At 38.8% G+C, this 15,392-nt stretch overlaps 2 protein-coding genes across 3 annotated transcripts in view; one reads left to right on the forward strand and one right to left on the reverse strand.

Annotated features, from left to right (window-relative positions):
• Positions 1–9,333, forward strand: part of ST6GAL2 (ST6 beta-galactoside alpha-2,6-sialyltransferase 2) — a gene marked incomplete at both ends in the record, with an annotated part of 49,612 nt that extends 40,279 nt beyond the window's left edge. For both annotated transcript variants that reach the window (XM_082333717.1, XM_082333716.1), the window contains one exon: positions 9,065–9,333. In XM_082333717.1, the coding sequence (XP_082189843.1) occupies positions 9,065–9,333 (269 nt within the window). The remainder of the gene's footprint in view (positions 1–9,064) is intronic.
• LOC309600996 (pinopsin-like) overlaps positions 6,467–15,392 on the reverse strand; it is a gene marked incomplete at both ends in the record, with an annotated part of 86,016 nt that continues 77,090 nt past the window's right edge. Inside the window, one exon of the mRNA XM_082333737.1 lies at positions 6,467–6,694. Coding sequence (XP_082189863.1) covers positions 6,467–6,694 — 228 coding nt within the window. The remainder of the gene's footprint in view (positions 6,695–15,392) is intronic.

The raw sequence follows: 15,392 nt of genomic DNA on the forward strand, positions 1-15,392 counted from the left end.
GCTGTAAGAAAACTGTTCCTATACCCTCCTTGGTAGCTTATGTAAACAACTTAGTTCTGACCTTATGTGTTTGTTATCTGAAGACCAAGACTAAAACTGCTTCCTTGAGTTTCTCAAGAGCAGCATTCTGTGTGCATTGGATGGGATGGTACATTAGCATTCAGAAAGTTTGGGGGCTTTTTAATAATGTCTAATTACATACAGGCTTCCCTATGAAGATTTTGCTCCTGTCTGTTGTTTACTAACTGGATTTGCTATGAATTTCTACTTACCATAGTCCGTCAGTACCCTTTGCTAGCTTACCTCTTCAGAGGTGATTTTACTTGAAATTCGCATTTATATAACCTTATATACCCAGCAGCTTTTGTCTTTTTAAAAACCTAGTTGAAAGCTCTGACTGTGGTATTATTTTTTTACTCCCAAATCAAAACATGGTCTGTGTAGAGTTTTACATTTTAGGTTGTCTGTGTAGGTGGTAGTCTTTGCTATGTGTTGTAGCTTTTAGTGTAACATATGAACCACTGAACACAAAATGATAACTAAACCCAGATTACTTTATTGTTGGGAAAAAGAAAGGCTTGTTTGAGGCTTTACAGTTGACATTATAGATTTAACAGTTACGCGTCATTAATAGCTGATAACATTATCTTAATCTTCATTTGCACGCATCGAGACAATAGTACAAGAAAGACTATCATTACACTGCAACATTAGCAGATCATTGTATGACTAAGAAATGTAAAATGGCTTCAGAGAGCATGTTGAATAGAAGAATGCAGCTGATCTCCAGCTCTGCTTAGAAAAAATATACTTGCATGAACTGAAAGAAACAATTCAACATATTGAGTTGCTTTTGTTACTGTTACTTACTCAGCTGTTTGCCAGCAGTTGGTGAAGGAACAGAATAGTGCTTACTCTTTCCAGCTCAGTTTTGTTCAAGTATTATCACACAAATAAATAATACCTCCAAATACATAAGCTCTAAATTCTTATTATTATAATAAAAAGCACTCTGAAATTTGAGCATCTTCTACTTCCTGAAATACAGAGATAAAAGAGCAAACTCTCCTCTCACAGCAGCCCAAATCACATCAAAAAATCTTTACTATTCTAGTGAATCACCCAAATTTGAATAATACATTTAAAATTATATTACTGGTCAGCATTTCCAGTCTATGCTCACATTACAGAATATATTATTGTGATTAATGTATGGTTTTTTGCATTCAGCATTAAGTGATAAATATGTCATTTTCTAGGTCTACTATACAGTGCGAGTATCTATACATCACAGGTGACAAATATTGCACAACTTATTTAGCTAGGCACAAGGCCATTTGGTGACAATTAAATTCCTTAATAAATATTTGGTTTTCTGTAAATTTAGGTAGTGTTTTCTTGTGGTTAGTATTTGTAATAGTTCATGAACTAAACAGAGGTAAAAGAACCCTTTTTTAGAAACATAGTATTTTAAAAAGCCAGACCTATTATTACTGTATGTTCCAAAGAATAATGGAGGCACATTTGGCCCAGTTTCAAGGAGTGACAAATTTTCCTGTGGTACCTGAAATCCAATCAAGAGAGGACAAACAGAGACTATAGAAGTAGACTAACGTATAGAGAACTAAATGCTTTATGTTTATTTGTAATGCTTTCAAGTGCACATGTTATCAAACATAAACTTACTGGTGTGTCTAGCTAAATTCTTTCCTGTAACTAAATTTGTGGTGTGTGTGAAATGAGACACATGAGTATAATAATCAGATTATGTGTTTTTAAATGTTTTCAGCATCTCTTACATTTTGTTAAAATGATGCTGAGTTCTTGCTGAATGTTCAATTACACTTATTATTCTAGATGCCTTTGTACAGCATCTGTTGTATTCAGGTATATTAAACTATATTTTATTTACTTGTAAACTAGAGGACATTCTTTTTAAATTAGTGTGCTAACCACAAAGCCTAATTGTACTGTACAAAAGATGCATGTTGGCAATTCAAAACCTCTTGAGTCATTAAAATTGCCAAGAACAAACTGAAAAACATTTTCTCCTTTTGATTAGAATCCATAGTATATGTTCATTTGAATAAACTCTCTGTGCAAGGAATTTAATCTTAATTTAATTCTGGTTTAAATGTTTTCAGCACAGATTGTAAAAGCTCAGGAGTTTATTTGTGCCAGTTGGACTACGTTTAAACTATACCCAACACTTCCTGACACCATAGATATCTGCCAAATAGGAAAAAAAAAGTAGCACATCTTTGTGAGGATTTTGAAATACTAATATATAATATTTTGAAATACATAATACTTTATTAGAATCTAACTTTGTACTGTTGTAACAAACTTGCAGGTAGACTGTTTCTCTGACAGCCACATCATTTCTTTGGAATAATACATTTTAAAATATTTTAAAAAGAATATTCTATGCTCACAATCCTTTTTTTTTTTTTTTTTTTTTTGTCCAATATGGTTATCAGGAACATTGTCATTCAACTATAAAACATTTGTAAAGCACACCTTTGAATGATAAAACATATAAAACAACTTTTCTCCACACAGGCAGAATTATTTTGCATTTTTTTATTTTCACGGTTGTAATTCAAATGGGACTTTTGAAAATCCAGCAAGGGTATTAGAATTAGATTAGAGTAGCCTATATAGAAATAGCTTCAGTTGTGATTTTGAATGTATGGTTGAACCAATCGTGTTTGCCAAAGCTAAAGTCATGCCAGATATACCCTGACTTCTTCCTTACTATGAAATTTAGATTGGATATTTAAGATCTAAACGTTTTAAAGCTTAAGCATCAGATCTGGAAGAGACCAGGTTGATAGTCATTTTCACACCTGCTTGCTGTTTTGAGAGTCATGCCTACAATATTATTTTTGCATGCTTCAGTAAACTTCTGAAAAAATTCAACAGCTCCATTTCCATCCTTGGAGATACTCAATACTGGGCTGGACAGGACCCCAAGCAACCTGATCTAACTTCAAAGTTGTCCCTGCTCTGAGGGGACTCTAAACTGCCCACGCAATTCCCTCCAGCCCCCTCCACAGATCTCATGTCAACATCTTCACTCAGACTGGCAATATTTCTGCTGGTTTGTACTGGAGCTTAACAGGTTCTTGACCAAATCCCCTAGGCATGATAGAAATACTGCTACTACTAGATTAATCTACTTAATCTAGTTTTTTACTGAGCTTTTTTAGGGCCCACTGATGAAAAGCAGACTTTGCATTTTGCCCCATGGACTTCTCTCAGCATTCATTCTAAGGAGTACTTCACTCTTTTTTGATATTTACATGCTATAGATGATAGCCTATAGCCTTTCCCTTTCAGGTTTTACTTTTTCTTAAGTTAAGTTGTGCATGTCCTCTGGTCTTCCCTAAATACTTTGTAATTCTCTGCTTTCGTTCCTATTCCCATATCTTAATCCTTATGTCTGTAAAAAAAGCCTTCTCCTCTCAGCTTAATCCTTGCACATAAAATTGACCTGTTCATGGTCCATGGCTAGGTCAGTCAGAGAGCAGGACTCATGCCACCTAGCTTTAGATGTCTCTGGTGCAGGTCTGTATTTGTGTTAATCAGCCTCAGACTTACTAGAGCAAAAATAGGCACCTCTTAAATATGGCTGTGAGACCTCTGTTCCCCTCTACATGTGACATTTTCATCCCCTACTGGAGCGCAGGTGGAACTCGTGCAGTACAGGTTCCGTGCTGCTACTCAGGCTTCCCCTACAGTCAATAGAAAGAAGCGGGAACTTCTGGGACATGACTTGTATGATCCATTTTTAAATGTCTGCTCTGGGATGAGTAGACATGTGCTGCTTCCTAAAAGTGCCCACTTTCTTCTACTGACAGCAAAGGAGCCTATCTCTGGTGTGGGTAACTGCACCCGTGGGTGCATTTGGTCAGATGAATCACACCTTGTTTTCATTTTTTCTCACAGTGCTCCTGGAAAAGCCAATTACATTATTTTTTCACAAAGCTCCAAAAGCTTCTGACCTAGAAAAGTGGAGGAGAAGGTACTTGATAGCAGACTCTATTTTCAGTTTCTGCCTAGTCACTGGAGGGGAACAACACTTACAGGGAACAATTCATCCCATCCTAAAGTAGATATCTAAAATAAGTCAGGTGAATTGAGCCCTACAAATGCCTGTCTCCTGCATTGTCTTTAAAGAGTGCTTTAGACCAGCTAGGTCGGAGATGGGCATGAATGTCTCGGTGAGATTAATTCTGTCCAGTCTATAAGGTGTTGGGACAACGATTATCTCATCATGCTCATTAATGTCTCCTTAGGTTGTATGGAAGCCAGTCTGTGCTGTTTTGTATGTAGTAATTGTGCATTGACTGAAAACTAACTTAAGGACTGTGAGCAAAGACAGATATTGAAGTGTATGATATGGAAATTCTTCACCCTAGAGGCTATCAAACAATTTGGGTTTCATTCATACTGATGCTGATGATCGTAGAGGAGTGCCGAGGTATGAAACAAACTTGCAGATGATACTGAATCAGGCAGTGATGTGAAAAGTACACAGACAAAAGAAATAAGTAGATAGGCATGTACTCTGTGGGCAATATAGGAATATACACATGTGGGATGAAATGCAAAGAGATTCAGCCACAGAAAAGAAACCTAGGAAGCGATAATACAGAAAGAGATGTGTAAAGATAACAAATGGGATAACAAATGAGAAGCGAGGTAGGACTTCGCAAGCAAAACAGGTTAACAGAAGGAAGGTCAAGTCAGCAAGCAGTCAGGTGCATACCTCTTCTTTATCTTTGTGATTACATCCAAAACATGAAAGTTTAAACGTAATATAAAAAATATTTGGGGGATCATGTAAGTGCCAAAAAGCTATTAGTAATTTCAAAAAAATTATAAGATCACTGAAGGTAACTGGGGGAGAGAAGGGAAGATGGGGAAACTGAGTTGTGAGGTAGATGAAAATATAGACAGCTTGGCACACTTATACTTGCTGGATACAGATGTCAGTAACTCACTGCAATGTCGTTATCACCAAGCAAAGAGAGAAACCACTCTGAGTTAGAGTGGTACTAAAAAACATGGGCTGGAATGCGAGACCCATAGCCCGGGGAGCTCTGTTGGCAGCCCTGTTTTAGGGACTTACGGGAAACAAGGCAGCCATGGCATTAGAAAGTAAAGAGAATACAAACCGAATATATCCTAGTACATGGACTGGTGTAAATGTCCTCATGGTTTAAACTGCTGCTGTTCTTTTAAAGACAGTTGATTCATGGTTTTTGTGAGCTTAGATTTCAGTAACAGCTCTACAACACTGGGGCTGTCCCCTGTGGAGGGGGGTTCACATCATCTAAGGCATGGGACAGAACTGAACCCATTTATTCCCTATTTTAGTGAGGATTCTATTCATATGAAGAAAACAGCTTCTTTTCTAAAAAAAGCTTTTTTCTTTTTCTTTTTTTTTTTTTTTGTTTGCCTTCCCTCCCTTCCATCTTTAGTATAGTGCTATCCCACCTTCTATTTTTGAACAAAACAGCATGAGCAGATCATTCCAAGGGAGAATCTGGGGGCTGTGCAGTTAAGTGGAGGGACCTACTTCCTTGGGTTCATGTAGACTGACTGTGTAATCCTGCATGCCCTGGCATCTCGCCCATAGGTGGCTGGGATGGGAGTCCTGGTTGTACTGCACCGTTGGTCTCTTTGGCTGGAGGTCTGTGGTGTTAGAGATGCTAAAAGAGAGAAAGTCTGGCACTGACCACTGTTTTTCCCCAGAAAAACAGTTTGGGCATTTGACATGTGCACCAGATCTGGAAGTCTCAGGAGTACTTCCATTTCCACCAGGACAGATAAGCCTCTGTAGCCCAGGGACACCTCTGTATGTGGTAATCTCTACGTGTCTTAGCTCATATTTCAGTTTGTTGACCCTAGACGCAAAGATGTGCTGTAAGTTGGCTGTTACCACTCAGAAGCTAGCGTGTCGAGTCACTGTCTTTCCTCCCTCAAAACATCATTGTCCAAAATGAACAAAAACTTGAACAGCCTGTCAGAAATTATGGTTATTTATGAGCAACCTAATATGAAATCCCAAGACATAGACTGGATGGAACAAGGCAGGAAAGGCAAGGAGCTAAACGAGATAGCCCAGTGTGCCTTTTAGATTGATTCTGGAGGACATTGATCCACAGATCACTAAGAACTAAAGTGCTACCACTTCTAAGTGCCCCATTAACTAATTTACAGGGAAGTCAATGATATTGCTTAAAATGTTGTCATTACTGAACCATACCTACAGTGATGTGGCCATCTTTAGTGTTATTAAGGAAATGATAAGAGAGACCCAATTTTTGTTCTTGGCAGTTCTCCTATCCCACAAATGGCAACTTCCTTTATTTATTTTAAGGTTAGCTGGGTAATGTGGCAGTGAAATGAAACACACTCTGGTTAAGGCTTGTACTTTCCCTCAAAGCCAATTTTCCTAAGACATTGGTGGTACAGCTTTTGAAACTGGCTCCAGGCTTGGCTCTGGGTGCAGGAGAGAAGTCATTTTACTGTCTGTTTCTGGACGTGGTTCGTTATTGCACGCATTTTCACCGTCTGTCCTCTGATTCAGCTGGATAACGGTTACCTTGGAGTGGCAGGTGGGCTCTCCATCATTGGAGGAAGGAGGTTGGCAGTGGAAAAGCTGACGAAAGCATTTGTAAAACTGAAACAACAAACAAACAAACAATTCTAGACATAGTTGCTAGGCAGGCTGCGATTCAGAACATCTCTGTAACAGCTTGGAGGCAAGGAAACACAGTTTAAGCAGCTTGTACTTTTTGCTCAAATAGGGATTAAATATTTTTTGCCATGAATCCATGTTTCTTCCTGCTGAAGACTAAAGTTCATTTAAATTTGTGGACTTTTCCTTTGAAATTGATCTGCTTAGCTTTTCTGAGACCATAGATGCTGTAGCGTATAAAGCTGTACAACAATCTGAAACATTTTCAGAACCTTTCATTTATGATAAAAGAAGATTTAATCACAGAAGTAATTGTTTTTCAGTTACTTCACACATCAGGCAGGGAAAAAATCATTTTGATAATCTAATGATACACAGCAGGGAGAACATAAGGTTCTTTTCATTAGCAAGCCATTGAAATCTCTTGTGTTCCCAAACTGCAAACTAAACTTCAGAAAATGGCTTTGCTTAATTAACAAACTAAAATAATATTTTTTGTTAATTCATGTCACTTGTGAGAATTACCCAAAACACCTTTGATACTTTATGATTCCAAAGCTATTGTACAGAAAAAAACAACAATTACATCAGTTCTCATTTGTAAGTGCAAAGTGAGCAGAATTAGTACAGCTGTCTCCTCTGGGAGTTGACAGTCATATTCAACAGACAGGGATACCAGTAATGCAACAAGTGCTTCAATACATTTTCTATGTATTTTTGGTTTTTAAGTGAAACCTTAAATAAAATGGTGTCCAATGCTTACTTCGTCATTATCCTTTCACATGGCTATGGGAAACAGAAAAGGATCCGAGAAGCTGTGATTGATATGAAAGTATTGCAGTTTAGACAGTGCTGTTGATCAATATCTGGTATCAGTCCCTTTTAAAATACGTGGCCACAATAGCAAGTTTTCCCTCATTTCAAAGCTATAAAGACCTTTTGTTAGTATGGATTTACAATTGTGCCATAGAAAAACAAAGTTTGCATAAGCCCACCTATCTTCCTTCTGAATCTGTCCTGTTCTAGTTTTGATCTTGAGCATGGGATAAGGAGAGTAACAGCATCTTAGGACTGCGCCTAAGGTCAAAGCGAACCTTTATTTGGCTTTAAACAGGAAATTAATTTCCATATGGCCTTTCTTAGCTGCTATTGACAGTGCTGCTGATAGTCTGCCTTTGACATACGGCGGGCAAAAATGGGTTGGCACTTTATGGATTGCTCCTTACTGAGTAGGAGGTGGTCAGGGGCTTTTACCCATGACAGTGCTGCTCTAAGAAGGAATTAACCTTCTTCAGCCTCTCTCCATGAGACTCTTTACAAAATTCTTAGAAGCTGTGAGCTTTTGTGCTACCATATAGTGGTATGTCCTTCTGGATGTATTTAGACTGCATTCTCGGTAATGTCTTCCTGCCTAGAGAGAGGCAAGTGGATGGAAAGTCGAATTGGTTCAATTCTAGACTAAGAAAGACCAACTTTGTAATAAGGTGGAGATGTTTCAAGGAGTGTGTTGATACCCTAATATTGACAACAATCTGAATGAACCATCCCAAAGTTGTCAAGGGAGGAAACATGGGTGATACGGGCCCATCTTCCTATTCTTGTTTCCCCTTGCCATGGTATACAAAAAAGGAAAGGGAAATCACTCAGATTCTTCATAGCCTTGAAGATTAGTATGTATGTAAATATTTGCAAGACACAGATATCCAAAAGCACAGAGGAGGATAGGATGGGCATACCTGGAATTTTTTTATATCTCCTGTACATGGCAGGTCTGAGTTTAGCTGTGGAAGTGGTAGAAGTACCAAGAAGAGCTCCTTAAAAACACCAGACAGCTGTTCTGTGTACGTGTGTGTTCTGTATTCTGCAAGTGAATGTAAAGACCTGGTCTGTCTTGCTAAATAGCTTCAAGAATTGATAATATACAAGGAAACCAAGAAAAGTTATCAGCTGACTCTAAAAAAATTAGCATGCAGCTGCATTAGGTCCCTGATTCTTGAATGGGATGTTTTGTGGACAGGATAGGGTAAATGGGGGGAGGGGGGAGAGAGCAGTCTTCTCACTCAAGGAGGCTGATGGGGGTATGCAAGCCCTTTATAGGCTTTTTACTCTTTCCTTATGATTGTTGTCCTACCCCATTGACTCTACAGGGATCGCAATCTTTATGTCTCAGGGACAAGTGAAAGCTGCTCTAATAAAAGGAACTACCATTCCACTTAATTTTACAGAAGTAATACTTCAGGTATGCAACACCACAGGAAAGCAAGAAAGAAAAACAGATTGGGTGACTGTAGGGAAACTTCTGTAAGAAAGCAGAAATCTGGCATTCACTTTTGTTTTCATTTTCTTCTCCAGGTATCCTCATCATGATGTCCATGTGTAACGAAGTGCACGTGTACGAATACATCCCTTCTGTCCGACAGACCGACCTATGTCACTACCATGAACTCTACTACGATGCAGCTTGTACCTTAGGGGCCTACCACCCACTGCTCTACGAGAAGCTTTTGGTGCAGAGGATGAACAAAGGTTTGCAGGATGATCTGTATCGGAAGGGGAAAGTCATTTTGCCAGGGTTCAAAGCTGTCAAGTGCCCTGAACAAAATAATTTCTCACACTTGTAGAAGAGAGTCCTTCAGAAACAATGTGCAATAAGGTACTACTGTCGTACTATAAACAAGAAGAGAATACTTGAAAAATGTATCTTAGACCAATCTAGTCTTGAGTCTATAAATTGTAATTAAGTAGCAGGCATGAGAAATACTTCTTTTCTGAGCCTGAGTATTTATTACCGCTTTGCAAATAGCTAAAGAAAAAAAAAAGGCTTAGCTCACAAAAGGTGCAAAGGACATACTTAGGCAGAAATATAATGTATTGTTGTGGGTGTGACTGTCAGAATTTGTCGGTGGTCTCTTATGCCACATATGCTAGACTGTAATTTTTTTTTAATGAACTTATTTAACTGTTAAACCTGACATTGTGAAACAACCTCTGTTGTTCATGCACAGAGCGGCCAGTTGAACAATGCAGTGTTTCTCATGGCTCCATGGGATTTTCACACTCTCCAAGAATGAAGTAATCGCTACTCCGAGCTGTGCAGTCATTGACTGGAGTAGACTTAATTCCCATTCATACGCAGGCTCAGTTACAGACCTCCAACTGTACAGGGGGTCTTATGGTGGCTATGAAGACAGTGCAGATGGGAGATGGCTGTACACACAGTTAAACCAGTTAAACTACTGGATGTACTTTTGATGCCAGATCCCCATGCTCACACTGACTGCAGAGGGCAGAGGGCAAAGAGAAATGTCTCATTTCTTCAGAGAGCCTATCAAGAAGGTGTAAGTGAGATGGAAATGATGCCTTCCCCTGGTCTGCACAGATAAAGAAGATGCAGAGAAAGCCCAGGGAGGCTGTGCAGCACTCACACATCACACTGAAAGCAAGCATTGAGGGAGCTCACCTTTCTGCAGCAAAGATAGCATTCGGGATTACAGACATCATTTGTTAGGTATTTCACTGGGATCCAAATCAAACTCACTTGTTCACAATTTACTGCTGTTAAGAAAGTATAGGGAGTTTTCTGACAAAAGAAGAGGATATCAGCGTTTCTTATTTAACGTTTGAAAGACTATACCCCAGAGAAGCTGTAATGCCTGCAAAAAACCTGACTACGGATTGCATATGGAGATAATTTGATATTTTCCTTCATAACACACAACGAGAATATTCTCTAAGGCACTTCTAAAAATCTGCCTGGTTGCTAATATATTTAAAACATTATTTTTCATGGCAAGACTTGAGTTTCAGATTTTCCGAGTGGCAGGAGGTTAATGTTTTGGGGTTTTTTTCACACAACTGTACCCTTTCTCTTAGGGTAAGTTTAGCAGGAACATATGTACACAAAAGCACAACTATATCCTACTCATGTCGATTCAGTAAAAAGGCAGACGGTTCAAAGAGGCACTGAAAAGAATATCTGAGTGGTTGTGGTGGAAGGTGTTTTTTGTATTTTGTCTTAAGCAACAAAAAGGCAATTGAAGAGTGCACACAATATTAAAGACTATTTCCTCTTCAATAGTAATGTAAGTGTAATCACAGAATCTTTTTTCTCTCACTCTGCTCTTTGGGTCTGATGATTTTCCTTCCTCAGAAGTGAAGAACATGTGTCTTACATAGGACTTAGCCTTCTTTTCCCATGTAGTCTCCTAATTTGGGCTTTATGATCCTCTTGAGATTCCTCTTATTAACAGAAACTATGTCCTGATGATCTAAAAGCTGTACTTCTGAGTTGCGTGGGTAGTTATGTCCATAAATCATTCTGCTACATGTCAAAATGAACAGGTTTCACTCAGCCTTAGATTCTGAATATATTACATACTGATTTCTTTTTAATGTTATGTATGGCAGCAACTTTTATTCTTAATAACACTGTTATTTAATCTTGTGGAGAAGAGATAACCTACATAGAACTAATCTATTTTTCCATGTGTTTGGTACCCTGTTTGCAAAACATGAAGTCTGAACAGTGCAATCAAACATGTTTCTCTTTCCTGTACTCTGGGTTAGCTACCACATGTTTGTAAAGGAAGGGAGTTGATTAGCTTTCTAGAACTAGTGAATATGCTACTTGTCCATAAGCAGGAAATTCTCAAGTTCTGAAAAGAAAAAAAAAAGTATATCACTTTGGTCTGCAACCACTAACCTTTAACTTTGATTTTCACAAAGAAGAAAAATACTAGCTGCACTACTCAACTACCCACAGCAGGATTATGTTGTATTAATTCCCTCAGTTATTTGTTTGAGACATCATAAAATGAACTGTGTAGTTTTAATTTACTGGACTGTGCGCATTCAAGCCCTCCAAGCAGAAATTTTTTCTTTGCTCTATCCTGATTTATATGGCAGTCAGTGCTCCTTCCACAAGTGCAAATGTTGGTGCTGTAGCACCATCAACTTAGAAGGTGCTGCAGAGCTGTGCTGCAAACGCTTGCTCACAGAGGAGGAAGACAGACTTGTGATGCCCATCTTCTTGAAAAAAATAAGGATCCCCTGGCATGGCTTCCCAAGACTGGTTTCCACTGTGATGTTTCATTGGTCTGGCTGCTCAAATACCTTGTGGCTGCTTAAAGAGATTTTACTCCCCTATCTTGTCCTGTCCTCCTTCGGTTTTTGGCACAACCCCAAGCGTGCCTGATTTACTAACTGAGGGCTCACCTCCACTTGCTGCAAGAGGGGAGGGGGCAGAAGTAAAAAGGGAACATGGAGGATCTGCAGAGGTGCTCCCCTCACCACTGCTTACACTCTGTGGCATTGGCACTGGTGGCTTTTATAAGAACCCCCCACGTATTTATGGGCGTTTCCCCATCCTTCGCAAGGGCAGAGAGATCTTTACAAAGAATCACATTCAGTAAATTGAAAACAATGAGTGAGTGTGTAGTAACACTGAACCATGTATCTTTTAATAATAATAACACATGAGAGTGCTGGTTTTAGATACATATACTAAATGCAGACAATGTGAAAAGAAATGTGTTTTCCCACACAGATCATGGGGGGTTTGGGGAAAAAGATACAGGCATGGCTTTGTAGCTCTCCCACGTGGCTGTCGCACCCTAACAGAGTGGAACAGCACTGTAGGTGAGAGGTTTGCCTAAACCCAGCTCAAGGTGCATCATCAGCCAAGCAAATGGCTCTGCTAGTGGACCCCTGAGCTCCCTTCACACTTGCTGCAACGATGCAGGTTTTAAATTTATGGAGTTTTGCTGACAAGTAGGAGTAAGTTGCCTTCAAAAGCTATCGAGCCTCATTTCTATGCCCTGGTGCTGTGGACAACAGTTGCACTTATCTGAAACAAACCAGAAACGCAGCAGCAGCTTAAGGAAATGTGCTGAGTTTATGCTGAATTTCATTATGCTCTTTTTTCCACTGTGAATTCTGTAGCTTTTCTGACTTGCGGTGCTCTATCATTTTATGCATTCAGCCTTTGGATGGTTAAATCAAGGTATTCTTCTGTTTATTCATGAAAAAAATATGAAAGATTTTTCTTCATTTTGAGCCAAAACCTTTTTTGCTAGAAAAAATTATCAATTGTTCCATTCCTTTATAGTTCTAAAGCTTACCTGAGCATAAACTCACAGCTCAGTCAGTCATTCCTTGGATTAAACTACTAAATCTTCTTTTCTTACCTTGCTGTGCAGTTTTATGTGGTTGAAACTCTGGTAAAGTCAGTGAAATCACAACGATACAAGAAATAGGTACCTTTGGGGAGAGAGAGGGCAGTGATTTACGCACTCTAATCTACACTCTGTACAAATTTAGCTAAATCATTGGATGTCTTTGGTCAGGACACTTTCTTTGGTGAAAACATCCACATTCTGAACTTGTTGCTGTAGATCTCTTAGCAAAGTCAGCAAAACTGAGACAGTTTTTTTCTTAAATGAAGACAAGAGTCTACACTCGATGGTTGCACAGACTGCACACAGTCATTTTAGAAATTGATTGAATTAAACAGGAGTTCAAAACACATGTAGACCAATCCAATCCATAGTGGGGTTTTTCTTTTTAATTTCCTTTTTCTTCAGCAGTTTTTAAGGGTGGAAAATGCCATTTGGACAGTGACACAGATGTACCATGAAAGGAATATTAAATGCATTGACTGCAAAAATAAATGGCTACTATTTTTCCCTTCATGCTCTGTAAATTGATGCGTATTGAATAAATGAAATTGTTTTTTGAAGTACGCAATTCAGAAGACTGTCATTAGAAAGCATCTGAATCTTTCCTGGGAGCTATCCTCTCACGCACAAGGAGGATACCTGATTTAACTGTTTGAAATTTAAAGTAGCCCATGTCTGGGCATACCTGCATCATTGAATGCATTTTGACACTGCAAATTTCTTCTCTCTGGCTTAGTGATCAGATTCAGAGTTTTGTTCTTGAAATAAGAGTTGTGTGTAAAAGCCTTACATTTATCCATATCATCTCATCACTCTTATAATATGTAGTCATTGAACTATTCAAATATAGACTGTGTACTTTTTTAATAGCTTTGAGAATTATTTTGTATGATGATTTTTTTAAATGAATGTGTTCTCTAATAACAAAGCTTAAGATTTTACAGGAGTCACATTTTTAAGCAGTGTTTGTATACATTTTAACACTTTTTATATTTTCTATTATGATTTTGTATATTTTTATGTATGCACAGTGTACAGATTTTTTCCTGTAAATAAAACATTTGTTTTCATTTGTTTAGGAGTGCTGGTCTTTTCATATTGTCTGGAGTGGATGACACTGAACTGCAGATGGCACAAAACAGGGAAGGTGCCTCTTGGTTCTGCCCACAATTGCAATGAAATCTCAAATGGAAACGGACAGATAGGCTGACAAGTAGCTTTCACAGTAAACTACGGAAAAGAGGCAAATATTGTGAAGCCAGTTTTATTCTAAAATGAGCACGCCTACCCGAGCAGGTGCTCTAGGATTCCCCTGGGAGATTATACCATACTGCTCTAGCTTTGGCAGTAAATTTCTTGGGATAGTCAAGCCTTCTAAGGATGTCACGCTCTGGTGACTTGACATTGTACTCAAAATGCTGGTAAACTTCAGCTAAATGGCTGTGACACCCGTTCAAGGAATCCAGCATCATGTCTTAAAGAACAAGAACAGACTTCTTTATCAATTATTAATTAAAGTGAAAAACAACTTACCAAAGCGAAAAAATAACTTGCCATTCAGTCTGTGATGAAATGCCATATAATTTAACCACTACAAGTCTGCTTACATCCATTAAATGTGAGGCATCCTGCTGCTTTTGGTAGTCTTTAAACTACGCAGTGGCTGGAGTTGGGCCAATGGAGGTGACAGTCACTGTTTTCATCCCAGGGAGTTACTGTGAGTACATGCTGACAATAAAGCCAGCTACACATTAGTGGAATGACAAAAGTTGGATTGCTGTGGCGTAAACTCCTGGCAGCCAGTAATCATGCAGCTCATCCTGTGTATTACACCACCTCCTGGCAGGCAGTGTTGAGGGGATAATTACTATATGTCACGATACGCAAGTAACACCTCTCAGAAAACTCAGAACAATAAACTATACTAGGGGATAAACTGAATGCTGGGATGCATGAACGAACCAACTAATTGATGCTTTTCAAATCCATCAACTTTGCTTTTACTCTGCTTTTTTTCATTTAAAAAAACAACAACAACAAAACATGATCACTGTATTCCATATGATAAAATGCTCAGTAAACGTCATTGTCGATGACATAGGAGAGGACATTCTTGTCTCATCACATAAAAACCCATATCTCAGTAGGAGGTTGAAACCCATGAACTATATTGTGTTAGGTACAGAGGACATCTTGCTGTACTCCCTGTTCTTTAGCAGTGACAGCTCCAGGAGGTGTGACATTACCTTTCTGGTAGTGTCTCAGGGAACCTGGAGGCAACTCATTTTCAGGTTTATTCCCAAAATTGGACTGCCGCTTTCTGAACAACATGCCTTTGAAGGAGGTATCTTTTCTCTTTTTGTTCATAGAAGTCAGTTGTGTTTCACTCGAGCAGCTCTGAGGGGTCGAACTTCATACAGGCACTTTGGTCTGTTTATCTGCATTATTAGCTCACCTGTTGTGATCTGGCTGAAGGACGTGTCCCAGAATGCCTGCTCCAACTT

The sequence above is a fragment of the Platalea leucorodia genome, assembly GCF_965183815.1.
Source record: "Platalea leucorodia genome assembly, chromosome: 2".
NCBI lineage: Eukaryota > Metazoa > Chordata > Aves > Pelecaniformes > Threskiornithidae > Platalea > Platalea leucorodia.